The sequence below is a fragment of the Akebia trifoliata genome, chromosome 12 (genome assembly GCF_017979445.1).
Source record: "Akebia trifoliata isolate Shusen 1 chromosome 12, ASM1797944v1, whole genome shotgun sequence".
Taxonomy (NCBI): Eukaryota; Viridiplantae; Streptophyta; class Magnoliopsida; order Ranunculales; family Lardizabalaceae; genus Akebia; species Akebia trifoliata.
This window is the reverse complement of record NC_141386.1, coordinates 13,060,332-13,082,774: the sequence shown is the minus strand read 5'-3', so window position 1 is coordinate 13,082,774 and position 22,443 is coordinate 13,060,332. Positions and strand designations below refer to the sequence as shown.

Sequence of the window (22,443 nt, the reverse complement as noted above, 5' to 3'; positions counted from 1 at the left end):
GATCAAAATTTGCTCTAACCATCTTTTTATAATTGTAGCTATTCATCTATATAATAAAACATTACGGTGAGACCCACTTGTGAGGGTAAACATACTCAGTTGCAATGAGGGTAAAATACTCAGTTACAATGACTCACTTAATTACTTTCTTCCTCCCCTCCATTTTTATTGTCCTTATTCTTCTACTCCCACCATCCCTTTTTTTTTTTTTCTTTTTCGGTAATGCTCTTCTAACTAAACTATTTTTCCTCTTTTACCGTTTCAACTAAAAAGGTTTTTTAATAATACCCTTTCAATTTTTTATTTTCTAGCTATTTTTATCCTAGAAGACGACTCTCGTATAACAATAAATGATTTGATTGTAATTGGAAAGAAAATATTTTGACAATAGATTTTATGTCGAGGAGATGCACTATAGGTAGAGCTTTAGAATGTTTTTGAATTTATTTAGACATATAAAGATATTCCATAATTTTAATTTACAGGAGAAAAGGTTTCTTCATCCATTCAGGATGAAATTCATAAATGAGTTCCATTTTCTTGCAAAACCACACCACTTTTTCTCGACTTTAACCCAAAAGACTACCAGACTAACCAAGAAAGAATGTCTGTTTTATCTCCAACATTGCAAATCTATGAAAGAATTGAAACAAATCCAATCCCAAATCTTCAGAATCGGTCTCAGTCAAAATAGAGATGTACTGAACAAGGTCATGGTCTTCTGCACAGACACAGATTCTGGTAATTTACACTACGCAGAGAGAGTTTTCATTTACATTCATGACCCATATATCTTCATCTATAACTTAATGATCAGAGCATTTACAAAGAATGGTAGCTTAAGAAAGTCTGTTTCATTGTTCTATCAATTAAGGGAAGATGGATTGTCACCTGATAATTTCACATACCCCTTTGTTCTCAAGGCGATTGGATGTCTTCGGAGAGTTTCACAAGGGAGAAAAATCCATGGGTTTATCGTAAAAGTTGGGTTTGAATTCGATTGTTACGTGAGGAATTCACTTATGGACATGTATGCCGAGATGGGAAATGTCAACACTTTGCGCAAGTTGTTTGATGAAATGCCTGAAAGAGATCTGGTTTGTTGGAATATTTTGATTTCTGGGTACAATAGATGCGGTTTTTTCAAGAATTCGGTTGCTGTTTTTTTGCAAATGAAACAAATTGGAGTTATTAGGCCTGATGAAGCTACATTGGTTAGCACACTTTCTGCTTGTGTTGCGTTGGGAAATTTAGAATTAGGTAAGGAAATTCACCGTTATATTAGTGAGGAACTCGGTGGATTCACCACTGTTCTTGGTAATGCCTTGATAGATATGTACTCAAAATGCGGATGTTTAAGCATGGCCCATCGAATCTTCAATGAAATGCAGGTTAAAAATGTGATTTCCTGGACTAGTATTATGTCTGGGTATGTGAGTTGTGGCAAGTTAAATGAGGCTAGAGAGTTGTTTGATATGAGTCCAGAAAAGGATGTTGTTCTTTGGACTGCTATGATCAATGGGTATGTGCAGTTTAACCATTTTGATGAGGCTTTAGATCTTTTTCGAGTGATGCAAATAATTGGGAGGAGTGTCAAACCAGATAGATTTACTGTTGTAGCTCTCCTTACAGGTTGTGCTCAGTTGGGAGCTTTGGAGCAAGGGAGATGGATCCATGGATACATTGTGGAGAACAATATCAAGATGGATACTGTTGTTGGTACTGCTCTTGTAGACATGTATGCAAAATGTGGGTCCATAGATAAATCTTTGGAAATATTTTGGAGAATAGAAGACAAGGATACAGCCTCATGGACTGCAATTGTTTGTGGGCTTGCTATGAATGGACAGACTGACAAAGCGCTCAAGTATTTCTTAGAGATGCTACAGCTTGGGTACAAGCCGGATGATATCACCTTCATTGGTGTTTTAACTGCTTGTAGTCACGGAGGATTGGTCGAGGAAGGAAGACGGTATTTTGACTCCATGAAGAAGATTTATCAGATAACACCTAAAGTAGAACACTACGGGTGTTTAGTTGACCTCCTTGGCCGTGCTGGACAGTTAGATGAAGCGGAAACTTTGATAGAAAATATCCCGGATGTTAATAACGATGAGGTTTTGGTACCACTGTGGTGTTCCTTGCTAAGTGCCTGCAGAATCCATAGCAATGTTGAGATGGGCGAACGTGTAGCTAAACGTCATTATCAAATTGAATCTAATAATTCTGGTCTCCATACACTTTTTGCCAATATTTATGCAGCAAGTGACAGATGGGAAGATGTGACCAAGGTTAGAAGCAAGATGAAGGATCTAGGAGTCAAGAAGATTCCTGGGTGCAGTTCAATTGAGGTGAATGGCATTGTTCATGAGTTTCTTGTTGGTGACACATCACACCCGGATGTAAGGGAAATTTATTCCCTGTTGAATGACATGGCCCGACTGTTGTTGGATTTGGAGGAAAATGTGAGAGCTAGCAAGACCTGATATCTCAACGATCTCATGCTACATAAGCCAAATTTGGTTTTTCAGCTTGAAAATTTTGTGATCCTAAATACAGTTGGCATGATATTAGAAACATGGTCAATCATTTGAGTGGAAACTATATGGCGACTCCACTTATTGATTTGTCAATCTTGCTATTGTGTTCTGACCATCCAATTTGTAAATTACTGATTGGTGATCAATTAAATCATGGAGTGGGATGCCTTGGCAACCTTCAGAGGTATAAATATTAATAATTCCAAATTGTTGTCATAGTTATGAAGGCATTGTTTATTAAGCTTTGTAAATGGTGGGAGCTCGTTGTGGATGGTGCCATCAACACGTGCTCAATCGTCTTCTTTTTCGTATGTTGCATAAACTAATAAGTTTGCCGAGATGGTTTAATTTTGCTTTCCTTCTCGTCTCTCTGTTCCTTCTTTTGCATGTGGTATGGGGATTATGAACCTATAATGCATCCTTGCTGTTTGTCATTTAATTATGAGCCTTATTCCCACTTTGTCTGCTTCACATAGTAGATTTTAATATTCCAAAAACAAAAACGTGATGAAACATCTGTGCGCATTTGTCAAAAGTATTCCACATCAGAAAGATCATATGTCAAAACATCTAAAAGAAATACGTGGTAGTCCATTTTGAATGTGATATTCATTAGATAGTTTTATATGAACTTCCACTTGGTGGATTGCATCGAATTCATTTTGTAAAGGATAAAATTGGTATTGGACATGTGGCGTAAAGAAGGTAATTTTTTTATTTTAATTTTTAGGCCATTTTTTCTTACAAGGTAAAACTTTTGAGAAAAGTAGAGACTGGCGTTCGTCAAGCGGGATTGGTGCCTAACACCTTCTAATCCCGTAATGTGATCACCAGACCCATTTTTTTTTTTTTGTAGTTTATTACTTTTTATCTGGTTAGAGTCATGTCTCTGTTCCTAGACCGTAAAACTAAGTAGCAACTCCTAAAAAATAAAAAGTGGATCTGCACCTGCGAATTGAAGGCACTTTCAACTGGTTCTACGTCAAGCCCAACAATAAGGTTGTCCAGGCCTTCGACAGCTCAAGAAGGGGCTCTCTCGGAGAAATTGATTTGACAGTTACTATTGATTTTTGTACTTTTAAAGTCACCTTTGAAGTCATGGACATACCAGCAACGTTTAATCTTCTATTAGGGTGCCCATGGATTCATATTGCAGGGGTAGTATCGTCTTCTCTACACTAGAGGGTCAAGTTCATAATGGGGCAAAAGATGATATTAGTTCTAGCGGAGAACCTAAATCCACTTGGCCAAACTTCGGACGTGCTGTTTATAAGCGTGGAAATGACTAAAGACAAGGAAATGTACTACTCTTACTAATTCACTGTTGTCAACCAGGTCGAGAAAGGAAGGAAAAAAAAAAAGCAAAAGTAAAGTTGTCAAATACAAACCTGATGATTGGACAGATAATGAAGGAAGTTGGCTATTGACCCAAGCAGGGTTTAGGTCAAAGAGGAAAAGGGAGAACCACCATGATCATCGCAAGTAAGCACATCCCTTACTTTGGTCTCATCTTTAGACTCACAAAGAAGGACATTGTTGACATGAACGACAAGAAAAATGAACTCTGGTTAGCAAGAAGACATAACTACGAGCCAAATGTCTGGAACCTGAGCAAGGTCTCTCGTATCAACATCAATTTCCCAATGTCACAAGCTAGACCTGACAGCCTATCCTAGCAATTGCCACCAAAGCTAATAGAAAATCACATGACTATAAGTCTCAAACCAAAACGTGTACAAAAAGACTCGATTGTTGAGTCCCAACCCTTCTTCGTGGACAACGTTGATATTTTATTCAATGGGGATTCTAATGAGAATTCACAAAAGACAACAAAAGAGCTCGCTGAAGCAAATTGCCATGAGCAAAAAGAATGATTCACCATTTCCTACTAGCATTGACTGGGCATCAATTATGGTTCCACCCAACTTGGGGGGAGCTAAGTCCGGCCCTGAAAATTGTCATTCGGAGGGAATGGTCATCTCAGAACTATCAAAACATGTTACCTTCTTACTTCATCTACCTTATAAAGGAATGGGAGATTCTGAACAATTGGGAAGAATTTTCTATCACCCTTTAAGGCTGTTAAAGGCTAAAAAAATGTCATTAGGCAAATCGAATTCACATGAGGATCATAACAAGCCCTCGTCCTTGGGAAAAGACAGTTTTGAGGGCTCCCTACATAACTAATGAATTTACATAATTGCTCTTCTTATTTCAGATGTCCGAAAAATAGTAACAAAAAATTAAAAACTTTTCAAAAACAAAAAAACCTTTAAAATCTAAATAAATAAATAAAAAATAGATATTTTTCAAAAATTAAAAAAAGAGTTTTCTCAAAATTTAAGGATTTGTCTCAATCGACTGAACCTTTGGATAGAATAGAATACGAGAGTGATGAGTACAACTTTGATCTCGAACTCGATTTTGATCTCATGAGAATCGAAGAAAAGTCAGAAGACGAAGTAGAATATTCTTTCGAAGAAATCAAAGACCTTCTTAAACATCATGAAAAAGGTGTTCAACCAAACATTGAGGATACAGACTTGTTTAATCCCAGCACCGAAGTTGACCCACAAGTTGTAAAAATCATATCCTTGTTAACACCTCAACAAAAAGAAGAAATAATCAAACTACTGTGTGACTATCAAGACATCTTTACCCGATCCTACAAAGATATGCTTGGCCTAGACATAGAACTCATTGTTCACAATCTACTAATCGTTCATAGGAACAAGCTGATCAAGCAAAAATTGAGAAGACTTAAGCTAGAATAGACACTCAAGGTTAGAGATGAAGTAATAAAACAGTTCCAAGCAGGTTTCCTTGTAGTGTCTACATACCCCAAATGGCTAGCTAAGGTCGTTCTGATACCGAAGGATAGTAAGTTGCGAATGTACGTCAACTATCGAGATTTGAACAAAACCAACCCTAAGGATGCTTTTCCACAATCTCATATCGACACTCTAGTCGACAACACAGCAAGGCATGGCATGTTCTCATTCATGGACGATTTCTTCGATTACAACCAAATAAAAATGGTAGAAAAAGATAATATTCATCACACCCTAAGGCACTTTTCATTATAAAGTCATGCCATTCAGGCTCAAGAATGTTGGGGCAACCTACCAACGTGCAATAATAGCATTATTCCATAATCCACAAGGAAATTGAGGTTAATGTGAATGACATAATCGCTAAGTCTAGATTAAAGGGGGACCATTTAATAAACTTGAGAAAGTTATTTGATTGACTAAGAAAGTACAGTCTGAGGCTTAACGTGGTAAAATGCATCTTCGAAGCAATGTTAGGAAAATTATTAGGCTTCATCGTCAGTAAAAGAGGCATCAAGCTAAATCCAACAAAGATCAAGTACCTTATCAAAATAAAGGCACCGCTGTCAGAAAGGGACGTTAGAGTATTTTTAGGGCAGAATACAATATATCAGCAGATTCATAACATAACTTACATCTATTTGCGAACCAGTCCTTAAGTTGCTAAAAAAAATTTACCAAAAGCATGGAATGAGGATTGCTAGGAAGCCTTTGACAAGATAAAGAAATATCTACTCAATCCATCAGTCTTGGTTTCCCCCCTGCCAGGGCAACCTTTGCTAATGTATATCTCAGTACAAGAAATGTCAATGGACTGTGTATTGGGAAAACACAACGAGTTAGGTCAAAAAGAGCAAGTCATTTACTATCTCAGCAAGAAATTCACCGATTATGAGGCAAAGTACTCAGCACTCCAAAAAACTTGTTACGCACTAGTCTGGACATCTCAACGACTACGCCATTACCTCCTCAACTACTCAATTATACTCATCGCTTGAATGGACCTTCTCAAATACTTCTTCGAGAAACCAATACTAATAGATCGTACCGCAAAATGACAACTGCTGTTATCTGAGTTCGACATCACCTATGTCATTCAAAAGGCCATTAAGAGGCAAGTTATTGCTGACCACTTAACTGAGCACCCATTACCCGATTATGAGCCATTAAAGGCAAATTTCTCGGATGAAACCATCTTGTTGACTGAAGTTGAAGACAATAATGAAAAGCAAGGTTGGAAGATATACTTCGATGGAATTGCAAACTAGAAAAGAAATAGAATAGGGGAAGTTTTGATCAAACCTAATAGGTCTCATGTCCCAATCGTTATCCGACTGAAATTTCAATGTTCCAATAATAAGGCAGAATATAAAGCATGTATCATAAGGTTAAAGGTAAAAATTGACCTGGAAGTGGATGGAATCGATGTATTCAGGGACTCAAGTCTGGTGGTTTATCAGATAACTAAGGAATAGAAGACTCGAGAACAGAGATTAATCTCTTACCATGAATACTTTGAAGAACTAAGCTAAAACTTCACCAGGATCTCATTCACTTTCATGTCTCAAGCCAAAAATCAGTTTGTAAATGCACTAGTCACGTTTGCTTCCATGATCAGTATCTCAGAAGACCTAGTCATCGATCCTATTGAAATCGACATCCAGAATGAGCCAACTTATTGTTTATTGGTGGATATAACATAGCCCAATAAGAAACCATGGTACTCGGTCATTAAGGCATACTTAGAAGGTCTAGTCCTCCAGTCAGATGTGACGGTAAATGAACGAAGAACCATCCAGAGATTAACAGGTCAATTATTCTTAAGTAACGGGACTCTGTTCAAAAAATCATGTCATGAGATTCTTTTTCGTTGCGTTGCAGAAGCTGAGGCTAAATGATTTATCGAGACTGTACATGGGGGGGGGGGCTACGGACCTCACATGAATGGTCACATGCTCGTCAAGAAAATCATGAGAATGAGATATTACTAGATGACAATGGAAAGTGATTGTTATCAACATGTTCGTAAATGTTATCTTTATCAGATCTACACCAATAAGATCAATGTTCCACTTTCGGAATTACATAGCATGACTACCTCTTGGCCTTTCTTACTTTGGGGCATAGACATCATCAGATAGATTTCACTGAAAGCTTCAAATGGACATCGCTTCATCCTAGTCACTATTGATTATTTTACAAAGTGAATAGAAGTAGCCTCTTACACCAACGTCACAAAGACTAGTATGTTGAAATTTATTAAAAACAATATCATCTGTCGGTATGGTCTCCTGATGGGTTAATAACCGACAACACCAAAAACCTCAAGAACAAAGGCATGACAAAAATAAGCGAAAATTTCCATATCACACATCACAACTCTGTACCTTATAGACCCAAAATGAATAGAATAGTTGAGGCTACTAACAATAACATGAAAAGAATCATCGAAAAGATGACAGTCACCTACAAAGATTGGCACTACATGTTATCTTTTGCCCTCCACACCTATCAAACTTTTTTTCGAACCTCAATTGGGGCAACTCCGTACTCAATGGTATATGGAATGGAAGCAGTCTTACCCCTCGAAGTTGAGATTCCCTCCTTTTAGATCTTAAAAGAAACAGAGTTGGATAAAACAACATGGGTTCAGGCTCGGTTCGATCAATTGAATTTGATATAGGAAAGACGCCTTGCAGCTATCTGCCATGGGTAGGTTTATCAACGATGAATCGCCCGTGCTTAGAACAAAAATGTCAAACCTCAATTTCTCATTAGGGGACCTTGTCTTGAAAAATATTCTACCAATCCAAAAAGATGCTAGAGGAAAATTCTGACCAAACTACAAGGGACCCTTTATCGTGCAAAAAGTAATGATGTGAGGAGCTTTGATCCTCATAGAAATGAACGGACAAGTCTTTTTTCAACCAATCAATGTTGACACTGTCAAAAAATATTATGCCTAAAATCTGACCCCGAGATGACGAAATGCCATAACCAACCCTAGTCAGCCATTTTGAATCATCATGTTCATTTCTTAACCTAAGACTAGGACAATTCACCATCGAAAATAAAAAACAGAAAAACCAAAGCATCAAAGTACTCTTGGCCCACATGAAGATAAACTGTGAATGGCTAAAACTCAAAAACTCGGACATCTGATCTTGAGCTTGACCCAAATCTCTAGCCTAAGAAAGATATAAAGACGTTGAAAGGAGACATAGATCATATTTTCAAAAAAACAAAATAGACAAACCTTATGTTTAGCCCACTTTAGACAGACCCAGACCTTGACCTTAACCTTTTTGTATTTTCCACTACCCATAACTTAAGCCAATGTTTTGTCCCACCAAAAGTCCTTTCATATCAGGGAATGTTCTAAGGCATCACAATGACAATAGCAACACTACCTAAAGACACTGATAATCTTGCAACTTGATTCAGACCTCAAGTCTTATTAGTCGTTGGAAGACTCGAGAGGGGAATATAGATCAAATATTCGAAAAAAAAAGTCTTCAAACATAGAGTAGCCAATTTCGCGGCTCAACTTGAATTGTCGAATCACGAGAAGTCGTCAGCAAATTCGAGAGAAGAATCTAGATCAATCATTCAAGAAATGATGCCACTAAAAAAGTATAGTCGCCAATCTCGCAGCTCAACTTGAATCATTAAGCCACAGAGATACAGAGACTCTAAGCAAGAATTGTAATGTGAAAATCTGAAAAAAAAAAAAAAAAAAAAAATACAAGCATAGCTTGAAAGGGTATGGTGAAAATCCAAACGGAGCTATGAGAAAAAAATTAGACTATGGCAAGATTAAAGCCATCAGCAAGATGAAAATCCAAAAGGACGTCGATGTGCAAAAATGTGAAAATTGGGTTTGGTGAAAATCGTAATTGATACCAAGGACAATAAGGGAAAACAAAGCAAAAATAAAATAAAATAATCAACTCCTAGCTCGCATAAGTATAAACTGTGAACAGTAAAAGATTTCTCGAAATCCCAAGTCCCACGCTCAATTGATATTCACCCAATAATAGGGCATTGGGGATGACTATATAAGAACCTAAGAGCTATCAACATCTATATCCTCGGTAGTTGGCAAGAGCACAAAAATCATCGAAGTACCAAAGGATTTTAAACTTTTTTTCATATTCTATATCTACAATATTTGTTTGACAAAGAAAAATCACAAAAATTCAAGTATTTTCAAAATTACTATTTTGGCTAGTGAGGAAAAATCTAGGATTTATTCAAACTTCATGTTTGAAAAGTCTATTTTATTTTCATTCTGTAGACACCCCAATTTGAACGGGTCCTCACTCGAAAGGGCCCAAAAACAGCGATTTTCCGATAAATTTGGCCAACGGGCCTCGAAGGCCCGAAGCATTAAAATCTGGCATTTTCACCAAAATCGAAGCCTCTAACACCTCTCAATGGGTTAGTAGGTCCACCAAAAACTCGACCTGCTCCGCTCCATTCAAAATACTGATTTTCCAACAAAATAGGCCAACGGGCTTCTAAAGTCCAAAACGCTAAAAATGGCAATTGGATTGAACCGAAGTCCCTGAGACCACCCAGTGGTCCAAGGGACTCACCAAGAGGGTTGTGACCCATCCTACACGTGCTCGACCTCACCGCACCACCTTTATAGCCAAGAAAAAATCGAACGATCGATGAAACTCTCCAATGGGCTTAAAAGGTCCAATTCGCCAACACGTGGCATTTTCAATCAAATCGATGATTGCAAAAATCCAAAAAAATTAAAAGCGTGAGACTTGGGATACCTACCCTCCATCTATCGCCTACCACTCCGCCTCGAAATTCACAAATACCCTAAACCCACCTAAGGCCCACAAGTCCTTAACTCCTTCCTAAACCCATTCTCCAACCTTATCCTTAAACCTAAAACCAACCTACCCTCAAAATCCCGATCCAAAACCAACCCTATCCAAGCCAATATAACCCACAACCCTCCTAAACCCAAACCCAACACTTAAAAGCCCACTAACTATTACCCATACCCAACTCATTATCTAACCCAACTCATTATCTAACCCATCACCTTAACCCATCACCCATTACCCACATCAACCAAACAACCCCTCAATATCCAAAGATGACACTTGTCATCACCACTCTTCATCTCCCTCATCCAATTACCCACTCCCATCACCACTCTCTAAACAACTCATCTAACCCATCTTACCTCTCTCCAAAATCACCTCAACCCATACCCTACCCTAACCTAACCTATCCTCATTCTCTAACCACCAACATCACAACCCATACTCAACATACCCTAACACACCATCACTCTCTAACATCAACAACCACCCACATCATGACCCATACCTACACCCATCCTCTTCCTTAAAACACTCCAACAAAATCCCATCAACCCATACTTCACTCATCATCAATCAACTAACCCATCCCTCTTCTCTAATCAAACAACCCCATCAACCAATCAACCAATCTCATTATCTCACCCTCTCATCAAGATTGCCACATGGCATCACCCCCTCCCTCCTCCCAAAAATCAATTTAACAACCTCTTACACAACCCATTCTTCTAAATCTACACACCTCACCTCATCAACCAACCTAACACTCATTCTCTAAACAATCCTCTTACACCCCCACTCCTCCCATCAACCATCACTCATCTCATCCCACCAAACACTCTACCCAAATGGATTTGGGTAAGATCCAAACCATTTGGGTTAAAACACAACCCATTTCATTCTCTACAAAATTACCCCTAAATTCACTCCAAATTTCATACTCTCATCTTCTAAAAACCATGCCATTCTCTATTCTCTCAATTATTCACCCCATTATACCCCCTCCAAACATCTATAAATACCTCCCCTCTCATCTCAAAAATGGTTACCAAGTCTGACAAGAAAAATATTTTCTCTACTCCTCTCTATCACTCTCTCATACCATCTTCTAAAAAAGAAATTTCACTTTTATATTACACTAAGGATTTAAGAAGAATAGAAGAAGAAGGAAGGAAAGAAAAGAAAGGAGAACCTTGAAGATTCAAGGTGGGTTCAAGACTTTCCCCTCCCCTCTCTCTAATCTTCTTCTCTTCCCTCTTCTACCATCTCCCTTCTTTTCATTTTATTTTAAACAAGTTGAGTATGAATGGAGCCCAAGGCTAAGATTCATAAGGGTCATTCCCATTAATGGAACGACCCTATGATCAAGCCGAAAGTGAATTCCTATCAAGGGTACAAACACTTCCACGTGGTACTTATTTTCTAATATTTCGTCAAAATCAAAGTAGCCGAGTTGTGTAGAGGTTACCGCCATTTGGCGGGGAGAAAAGGGTGCCTAACACCTTCCTTTTTCTCCAACCGAGCCGCTTGCCCGAACCTCTAGGTTTAATCAACCCTATCCATTGCGAGTCACTAACACAAAAAAAAAATGGCAATTTTTCGAAAGGTACACACCGGGTGACCATTCACACCCCTTTTCAATTTGAATGGTGGCGACTCCAATTTTAGTACGTGTGGCCGTCGTAATGACGAAAACCACGTAGCTACACATTCAAACTCTTAAAAACTTCCCATTACATTTTTGTAAACAGAAGAAAATACAAAAAATATATGGTGTAAATTATACGTCTCAATGAGAAATCAAGAAATAATCAAGTCTCTCATCTAAGGCACGAATTTGGGCAGCTTGCCCAATCCGCACCACCTCAACATCTAAAGCATCACGACTAACCAAATAAGATGTAAAAGCATTGAAACAGAGACCCTAGGCAAGTCTCTCCCGTAGATTATCAATCTCAACCCTCAAGATAAAAAACTCATCACTCCTCAAAGACTCAAGCCGAGCTGTTTAGGTTTTCATTCATTTTCAAAACGTAGTCAAAACATCTCAATCCTCTTGTACGACACCCTCATCTCTTCTAGTTGATCACAGTGGTTATAAAATGACTTTACTCAAACTGAAGATATAAAACTAGCCTCTTTCAGCACTCCATTGTTGTATCCAAAGCCTACAGTTCAAAAAGGAATAGTCGAGAAATACGAGATGATTTAGAACCATGACATTCTTTCAAGCTTTCTCTAGCCAGTCACGTATCGTCACGAGGAAGGAAAATGAGAAAATGACCCAACCAGCTCACCAAAATCACCAGACATCCAGGAAGGCAGAGTCACTACCGGTCAGATCCACTTCGCGAAGGTTGGAAAAGACGGAGCCAATATCAGGATTTCTAGGAAAAAAAAAAGAAAAAAATAATATTTTTGCAAAAGAAAAATTTAGATTGCCGAAGACTCGTTAGAAAACCCTTATTTAAAAAATGGCAATTTTTTGAAAGGTATACACCGGGTGACCATTCACACCCCTTTTCAATTTGAATGGTGGCGACTCCAATTTTAGTAGTTGTGGCCGTCGTAATGACGAAAACCACATAGCTATAGCTGGCGACACCACTGGGGACCTTTGGCTCATCCCTTGTGACAACTCGGTCATTTTAAAAGAAAAAAAATAGACTTTTATTCACTAACATAGTTTGTTTGTGGTCTCCTATGTTCCCTTTTTATTTTGTATCACATGTCCATTGTAATATTTATTTACTTTTTGTCTCTTGTGTTATATATATTTGTAAGGGGGTCGATGAAAAGAAATGAAAAAGAAAAAGAATGGCACGTGCACTTGCGAGCATAGCCTCACTTCCAAGCCACCCCACCCTCAATATACATAGCCTCGATGCTTAGTAGTTCTACGGCTTGAGATCGTTATTTCAAGAGTTGGGAATGAAGACATCAAACCCGATCACCAACCAACGACATGTGTATTTCGGTATGCATCGAGGTTTGAAGATCGGGTAGCCGTGAAGCCACCTATTAAACTCATGCATATGCCCGGTTAGATGAGCTAGGACACAAATTTTTGGATGCTATATCGACCCCCAAGCAATGTTGTAATCATACAAGTTGTGGTCGGGCCTTGAAGCCCAAGTTGTAAGCCCAAAGGTGGCAATTAGATCGTAGGTTTGCTTCACTCTCTATTCATATCCCCTTACGTAAAGGGGAGGGAATGCTTGTCGCATCATGTTCAAAAATAAAAATAGAGAATAAAAGACTCAAAAATAGTGAGGGAACATTGAAAACAGGGGCAAAGAAACAATTCTGTGAAAAGTCCAGAAGCTGGATTTCATTCTGATCCGTGTCCATGGGACGGATGGACCAAAATGTGCTTCATCCGTGCTGGTGACACGGTTGAAACATTAAATGTCTCATCCGTGTTCAAGACACGGATAATAGAATGAAGATTAAATCCGTGCCATTGACACAGACCAGAGTGAACTCGACCCCCCTGAATGAACTCGACAGTCCATTTTTAAAGACCCTCACCATTTGTCAAGTATTGAAAGCATCCACGTGGGAAGATCATAAATTTTGAAAAAAAAAAAAAAACTATGAGAGATGGATTTTGGTCAATCGATCTTTTTCACAAGGTACAACCAAATTAAAAATGAAAAAAAAAGGGAGGGGGAGATATGGAATGAAGAAAAGAAAAAGGGAAGAAATTGCGGATTTTCCCCAAAACCAAAAATAATTTCGTAAACTGGATCCCCCACTCGTATTCATTTAAACCGGGTCCACGACCCACATCCATCTAAAAATTGGGTCATGACTCAGACCCATTTCCAACTGGGTTCACGACCCAGACCCATTTCCAACTAGGTCCACGACCCAGAACCGTTTCCAACTGGGTGTACGACCCAAATCCCGTTCGACTGGGTTCACAACCCAGATCCAAACCCACTTCAGTTGGGTCCACGACCCAGATCCAATCCAACTGGGTCCACGACCCAGATTTATCCAACTGGGTTGCGACGCAGATCCATTTCAAACTGGGTCCACGACCCAAATTTATCCAACTAGGTTGCGACCCAGATCCATTTCCAACTGGGTTTACGACCCAGATCTATCCAACTGGGTTGTGACCCAGATCCATTTTCAACTAGGTTGTGACCCAGATCCATTTTCAACTGGGTCCACGACCCAGGCTCAATCCAACTGGGTTAAGACCTAGATCCATTTTTCAACTGGGTCCACGACCCAGGTCCATTTCCAATGGGCCACGACCCAAATCCAGTCCAACTGGGTTGCGACCCAAATCCAATCCAACTGGGTCCACAACCCAGATTTATCCAACTGGGTTGCGACCCAGATCCATTTCCAACTGGGTCCACGACCCAGATCTATCCAACTGGGTTGTGACCCAGATCCATTTTCAACTGGGTTGCGACCCAGATCCATTTTCAACTGGGTCCACGACCCAGGCTCAATCCAACTAGGTTGAGACCTAGATCCATTTTTCAACTGGGTCCACGACCCAGGTCCATTTCTAATGGGCCACGACCCAAATCTAGTTCAACTGGGTCCACGACCCACATCCAATCCAACTGGGTCCACGACCCAGATCTAGTTTCAACTGGGTCAACAACCCAGATTTAGATCCAATTTCGAACCAAGTCCACGATCTAACAAAGATAACAACCAATCAACCGACTCAAATGTATTCAACTTAAAAAAAAAAAAAACCAGATTTCAAAAAAGCACCAATTGCAATCCTTGATCAAAGCTGGTGCCTAGAAAGATCTTACCCTGTTGATACGAGGGGGATAGACTACGTCTATTCAGAGAACAAGGTGATTTAAGAGTGCCATTGTGCGCCGCCTTTCCTTGGAGATCTGCCTGGCCGGCGATGATTTCAGAGAACTGAATTGGGGGCTGTTAAAAACATGGGTTATTCCAAATCATTTATCTCGAAAAACTACTTTTTCAAAATGTTTTCCCGATTCCGTGTCGATGCCAGCTCCGTGCTGATGAAATTACTTTTTCGAAATATTTTCCCGACTCCGTGTCGATGCCAGCTCCGTGCTGATGAAATTACTTTTTCAAAAGGCGTTCCCGACTCCGTGTCGATGCCAGCTCCGTGCTGATGAAATTACTTTTTCAAAATATTTTCCCAGCTCCGTGCTGATGCCAGCTCCGTACTGATGAAATTACTTTTTCAAAATGTTTTCCCGACCCCGTGTCGATGCCAGCTCCGTGCTGATGCCAACTCCGTATTGATGCCGACTCCGTGTCGATGCCAGCTCCGTGCTGAGATAATTCTGCTTTCAAAATATTCTCCCGACTCCGTGTCGATACCAGCTCCGTGCTGATGCCAACTCTGTGTTGATGTCGACTCCGTGTCGATGCCAGTCCTGTGCTGATGTAATTCTTTTGTAAAATATTTTACCAACTCCGTGTTGATATCGGCTCCGCACTGAGCAATTACTTTTTCGTCAAAAACTCATAATAAACAACTTTACCTGATCTAATAAAACATCATGCATCCTCATTTTTTGTAAATAAGATAGTAACACTTGGTTGTCTGTACCCACAGCTGGCCAAGCGAAAGAAATACAAGCAGCCAGAAGTGCCTTCCTATTTTCTCAGATCATCTACCGTCACCACGAGTTCTTCCGAACCAACACAACCTTCAGTGACCGAAGCATCAGGTATCGACCCACAAATTACAGCACTACTAAAGATAATCGAAAGACAAGAAAAAATAGTCAGTACTGTGTTAGCCAACGCCAGCATCCTACAAGCGCAAACGATATAGCAGCACGCATCCGAGTCAAATCAAGAGTTACCCGAACAACCTCCGCAGGGACCTCAGACTACGATGCCACCCGCAATGCCTGAATACCAAGGGCTTCTACTCTATATTCCATAGAACCGACCGCCCCCAGTGGTCATTCCCGACGATGAATGTGAATATAGAGCTACGAAAGCCAAAAGTGCAATAGACGGGAAACTGGCTCAACAGATCGAATCTCTATAGGAAAAGATGAGGAGGATGAAGGGACTCAATACTATGAGCGGAACCCGATTCAAGGATTTATGCTTCTACCCTAATGCTCAACTACCGGCCAAGTTCAAATGCCCGGAGTTTGAAAAATATAACGGAGTAGGGTGTCCGCTGTCGCATCTGAAGTTGTATTGTGGTTCCATGTGCCAGTACGGTGAGGATGATAGGTTGTTGGTACAGTTGTTTCAACGGAGCTTAACCGAGCCGGCGCTCAAGTGGTTTTCTGGACTAGATCATTCGCTCATTAAGAACTGGCAAGACTTAGCCGAAATGTTTTGGCAAAATTACCGATTCAATACTGATGTGGGGCTAGATCGAAACGACATGGCCAAAATGACAAGAAAGCAGAGGGAGACGATGAAGGAGTATACCCAGAGATGGCGGGAATCCGCCTCACAAGTAAGGCCCGCAATGACAGAGCAAGAGATGAACACTACGTTTATCTCAACACTAGTGCATGCCTTCTACACTCATTTGGTGGGGCACACCACAGGCACATTCTCAAATCTGGTACAAGTGACAGATAAGGTCGAGGACGGAATTCGAACCGGTCTTATATTCGATTTCACGAGTCTAGGAGCAGCAACGGGAATCCCTTCTCATAGAAAGCCAGTGCCTCCAGGAAAGAAGAGGGAAGAGACTCAGGTCAATAACGTACAGCCAAACCGACCCCTCTTCATTCCCTCACCAGCATCGAGACCACCAACACAGACAACTTCATGGGCACCAGCTCCGCCAACATGGAATCCTCCCCCTCAAAATCAATTCAGGGTGAACCCTCCACCAGTTGCACAGTAGGCACCACTATACGGGCAGAACCAGCAGGCACGACCCAACAGAGTGAATAGAGTGTTTAACAGGTTACCCATGACATTATCAGAATTACTGCCACTCTTACTCAGGGGTGAGTATCTTACAAAACGCCCGCCAAATCTGGAGGCTGCCAAAGGACCATGATACAACCCCAATTTATTTTGCGAATTCCACATGGGTGCACTAGGGCACTCTACGGACCAATGCTGGTAGCTCAAGCATCAAGTACAAAACCTAATTGATAAAAAGGCCCTCATCCTAGATGGGCCTGCCAACCCGCCCTAGCAACAGAATGTCAATCAAAACCCCCTACCCACTCACAATGGAGAGGGGAGTGGGCATAGGGTAAATGTCATCTGCGGAGAGCTCAACTTCAATCCTTCCGATCTGATAGCACCAGTAGGGGCAAAAATTAGGGTCCACCTAACCCAGGATTCAAAGATATCGTCAGTTAACACAGTCAACCACTACACAACCAGTCCACCTCCAAATCCACAATTGCCTCTCAGAATGGCCGACCTTACCATCCATCCCACTCATCAAAATGCTGCTACTCGACCACCTCTAGTCATACCTTGCGGATCATCCAACCATCAAAGTCCAACCCGACCTCCCCTTGTTATACCATGTACACCACCATATTCTCAAGGATCAACTCGACCCCCCCTTCACGTACCCTACGCTCCATCCTCACGTCCACCACTTGTCATTCCATACACCACCACTACCTCTAAAATGCCGCCACCGCCCCTCATCCTCAATATGAAACCCCATCCACCTCCCATGATCATACGTTCACCTAAACCATTCTCCTATAGCTCCAAACAGGCAGTTCCCTGAAGCTATGAGACCACTATCACCACAACCTCGGGGGTCGAAACAGTGAAAGAAACAATAGTGGCGGACATCGACCATATGACAAGGGTAGAAAAATGCCAAAAATTGTCGAAAAATGGAGAAAACAGCGGAACAGAAACCAAAGAGACAATGGAAGGAGGGACAGGCGAAGAAAAAAGAAAAGCAAAGGGGAAGGGTAAGTTGTATAAGGAGAAGAAAACAGAAGAAAAGGCGAAGGTCACCGACAAGGAAGCTGCATACTTTGTTAAGCTCATCCTCAAGAGTGAGCATAATGTAGTGGACAGATTGAACAAACAGCCAGCTCAGATTAGTATCTTGGGACTAATACAAAAATCAGAAGAATACCAGGAGGTACTGCTGAGAGTTCTGGGAAAATCACATGTACCTTCAATCACGACACCATCACAGTTGGAACAAACAGTCGGCCAGATCATGGCCCCCAATTCTATCATCTTCACAGAGAATGAATTTACGCGTGAGGGGACAGGGCATGTCGAACCACTGAATATCATGGTCCTATGCAAGGGCATAATGGTCACCAGAGTATTAATTGATAATGGCTCAGCACTCAATGTCTGTCTGCTCGAAACCTTCCGAAAACTCAACGCCGATTGATCGTATGTGAAACCCAACAACAAGGTTGTTCAAGGTTTTGATAGCTCAAGAAGGGATTCGTTGGGAGAAGTAGACCTACCGATCACAATAGGACCTTGCACCTTTGAAGTGATGTTTGAAGTAATGGAGATACCGACAACCTTCAATTTGTTGTTGGGCAGGCCATGGATTCATATAGCAGGGGCTATACCTTCTTCTCTACACCAGAGAGTCAAATTCATCATGGGGCAGAGAATGATATCGGTACTGGCCAAAAACCTGATCCCAGCTGGCAGGGCTCCCGACGTGCCATTCATCGATATCGAAATAACAAAGGACAAGGCACTCTACCATTCGTACCAATTCGCTGTTGTCAATCACATCGAGAAAGGAAATGAGAAAATAAAGGCAAGACTATCGAGAACAAGTCTGATGATCGGTCGGGTCATGAAAAGGGCAGGCTATCGACCCAAGCAAGGATTAGGACCGGGAGGAAAAGGAAGAGCTACACTGGTCAAAGCGAGAAAGCATACTCCCTATTTTGGTCTGGGGTTTAGGCCCACGAAAAGGGATATTGCAGAAATGAATGACAAGAAAAAGGAGCTTCGGCTAGCAAGAAAGCAAAATCGTGAACCGAACATCTGGAATCTGGGCCCAGTCCCTCACATCAGTGTTAGCTTCCCAAAGTCCCATATCAGACCTGACGACTTATCAGAACTGCCATCAGCAAAGAAGCCAAAAATGGTAAACCCTAAACTAGTGCACATTCAAGAAGACCCAATCGTAGAGTCCCAATCATCCTTTGAAGAAGGCATTGATGTTCTATTCAATGAGGATTCCGATGAAAGTCCATCGGAGACTACTCCAAAACCCACTAAAGTGGAGGTCATTACCAACCAGGAGAACAACTCACCATTCTCATCGGGTATTGACTAGGCATCAGTCATCATCCCACCAAGTTTGGGAGGGACTATGCCCCAACTTGACAACAATTAATCGGAGATCATGGTCATCTCCAAACCACCAACCAAATCATCCAACGAATCACTTGCTCATCTCATCCGCCCCCTCAGAGAAGGGGAGACATTGCACAACTGGGAGGAATTCCCACTGACACTTGAGGCGGTTGAGGCCTAAAAAAAAAACGTCGTTAGGCGACATCAACTTGCCCAAGGATCATAATGAGCCCTCATCCTCGAGTAAAGACTGTTTTGGGGGCTCCCTATCTTTATTAACAAATTTGCATGATTGTTCTTCTTATTTCAGCTATCCAGAAAATCACAAAAAAATAAATATTTCTCAAAAGGCAAAAAAATCAAAAATAAAAAAAAATCAAAAAAAATCAAAAAGCTTTCAAAATCTCAAAAAAATAGATATTTTTCAAAAACCAAAAAAAGAGTTTTCAAGAGATCTGTCCCCATTGAATGAGTACTCAGATAAAACAGAATTTGAAAGGGACGAGTATGATTTCGATCTTGAACTCGACTTCGACCTCATGGGGATAGAAGAAGAGTCTGAGGACGAAATGGAATACCCACCCAAAGAAATCAAAGATTTGGTAGAACGTCATGAAAGAGGTGTTCAGCCAAACATCGAGGATACAAACTCAATCAATCTTGGTACCGAAGAGGACCCACGAATTGTCAAGATCGGAGCCTTGTTGACGTCACAGCAGAAAGAAGATATGGTCGAATGCCTACGAAAATATCAAGACGTCTTCGCATGGTCATACAGGGATATGCCGGGTTTAGATACAGATCTGGTTGTCCACAAACTACCCATTGCTTCTGAAAGTAAGCCGATCAAGCAGAAACTGAGAAGACTGAAGCCTGAATGGACTCTCAAGGTCAAGGATGAGGTCATGAAGCAATTCGAAGCAGGGTTTCTTGCAGTCTCCACGTACCCGGAATGGCTAGCTAACATTGTACCAGTACCCAAGAAGGACGAAAAAGTACGCATGTGTGTTGACTATCGAGACTTAAACAAGGCCAGTCCTAAGGATGATTTTCTACTTCCACACATCGACAATCTAGTCGATAGTACAGTAGGGCACGGCATGTTCTCGTTCATGGATGGCTTCTCAGGCTATAACCAGATAAAAATGGCCGAAAAAACCAAGAAAAGACTGTATTCATCACACCATGGGGTACTTTTCACTACAAGGTTATGCCATTCGGGCTGAAAAACGTAGGGGCAACTTACCAACGGGCAATGATCGCGTTATTTCATGACATGATCCATAAAGAAATGGAGGTCTACGTAGATGACATGATCGCTAAATCCGGCATTGAAGAAGATCATCTGGTCAATCTAAAGAAGTTGTTCGACAGGCTGAAGAAGTACAGCTTAAGGCTGAATCCGGCAAAATGCGTGTTCGGGGCAACATTGGGCAAGCTACTGGGATTCTTCATCAGTAGAAGGGGCATTGAAATAGATCCGGCAAAGACTAAATATATCCTGGAAATGAAGGCACCCGTTACAGAAAAAGACGTTTGGGGCTTTCTAGGAAGGATACAATACATTAGCCGTTTCATTGCTCAGCTCACGTCTATCTGTGAGCCAGTCTTCAAGCTATTAAGGAAAGCTACGTCGAAGAAGTGGAACAAAGACTGTCAAGAAGCATTCGACAAGATCAAGCAATACTTGCTCAATCCACCAGTCCTAGTCCCTCCCACTCCAGGGCGACCTCTGCTGATGTACATCTCAGTGCAAGAAACATCTATGGGGTGTGTGCTAGGACAACACGATGAATCAGGGCGGAAGGAACAGGCCATCTACTATCTCAACAAGAAATTTACCGATTACGAAGTGAAATATTCGATACTTGAAAAGACATGTTGTGCGTTAGTTTGGGCATCTCAACGACTGCGTCATTATTTGCTCAGTTACTCGACTATGCTTATCGCCAGGATGGACCCCCTGGAGTACCTATTCGAAAAACCAGCACTAACAGGTCGTACAGCGAAATGGCAGTTATTGTTATCAGAATTCGACATCACCTATGTCACTCAAAAAGCCATCAAAGGGCAAGCCATCGCTGACAACCTCGTTGAGCATCCGTTGCCTGATTATGAGTCGTTAAAGACGAACTTCCCGGATGAAGCCATACTATTTGTCGAGATTGAAAATGATGATGACGAAGAACCTGGTTGGAAAATGTACTTCGACGGAGCAGCTAATCAGAAAGAAAACGGAATAGGGGCAGTCTTGATTAAACCAGACGGGTCCCATATACCGATCGCAATCAGATTGAAATTTCAATACTCTAACAACGAAGCCGAATACGAAGCATGCATAGCAGGGTTAAAAGCAGCATTAGATCTCGAGGTAGACGAGATTGATGTTTTCGGAGATTCAAGCCTGGTAGTCTATCAGACGACTGGAGAATGGAAAACTCGATAACAGAGACTGGTCCCTTACCACGAGTATCTAGAGGAGCTAAGCTCACACTTTGACAGAATCTGATTCACATACATGCCAAGAGCTAAGAACCAGTTCGCCGATGCACTAGCTACGCTTGCTTCCATGATTAGTATTTCAGAAGATCTGGTCATCGACCCAATCGAGATTGGAATTCAAGAAGAACCAACCTATTGTTTACCTGTCGAAATCGAGGAATCCGAAGAAAAGTCTTGGTACTCAGACCTCAAAACATATCTTGAGGATCGAACCCTTCCCTCAGATGCAACGCCTAACGATCGCAGAACTGTTCAGAGATTGGCAGGGCAATTCTTCTTGAGTAACGGCATTCTGTATAAGAAATCACACCACGAGGTCTTACTTCGATGCGTTGCAGAAGCAGAAGCAAAGCGATTAATCGAGACTGTACATGGTGGAGTCTGTGGACCTCACATGAATGGTCACATGCTAGCCAAGAAGATTATGCGGATGGGGTACTATTGGTCGACAAT

At 41.1% G+C, this 22,443-nt stretch overlaps 1 protein-coding gene across 2 annotated transcripts; it reads left to right on the top strand.

The window, feature by feature from the left end:
- Window positions 1–235: 235 nt before the first annotated feature.
- On the top strand, window positions 236–2,791 carry LOC147388914 (Pentatricopeptide repeat (PPR-like) superfamily protein). Of its 2 annotated transcripts, XM_086419897.1 has the most exons (2): window positions 1,388–1,522; window positions 1,633–2,791. In XM_086419897.1, exons 1-2 carry the CDS (start codon window positions 1,519–1,521, stop codon window positions 2,484–2,486), a joined length of 858 nt encoding a protein of 285 aa, XP_086276023.1. In that variant the 5' UTR covers window positions 1,388–1,518; the 3' UTR covers window positions 2,487–2,791. The 2 variants fall into 2 exon arrangements, with proteins under 2 accessions (XP_086276022.1, XP_086276023.1); XM_086419896.1 differs by having other exon boundaries at window positions 236–2,791.
- Window positions 2,792–22,443: the final 19,652 nt, after the last annotated feature.

What these genes read in the sequence shown, in the direction of transcription:
- LOC147388914 (XM_086419896.1), top strand. Translation starts at nt 432, where the DNA reads ATGTTTTTGAATTTATTTAGACATATAAAGATATTCCATAATTTTAAT.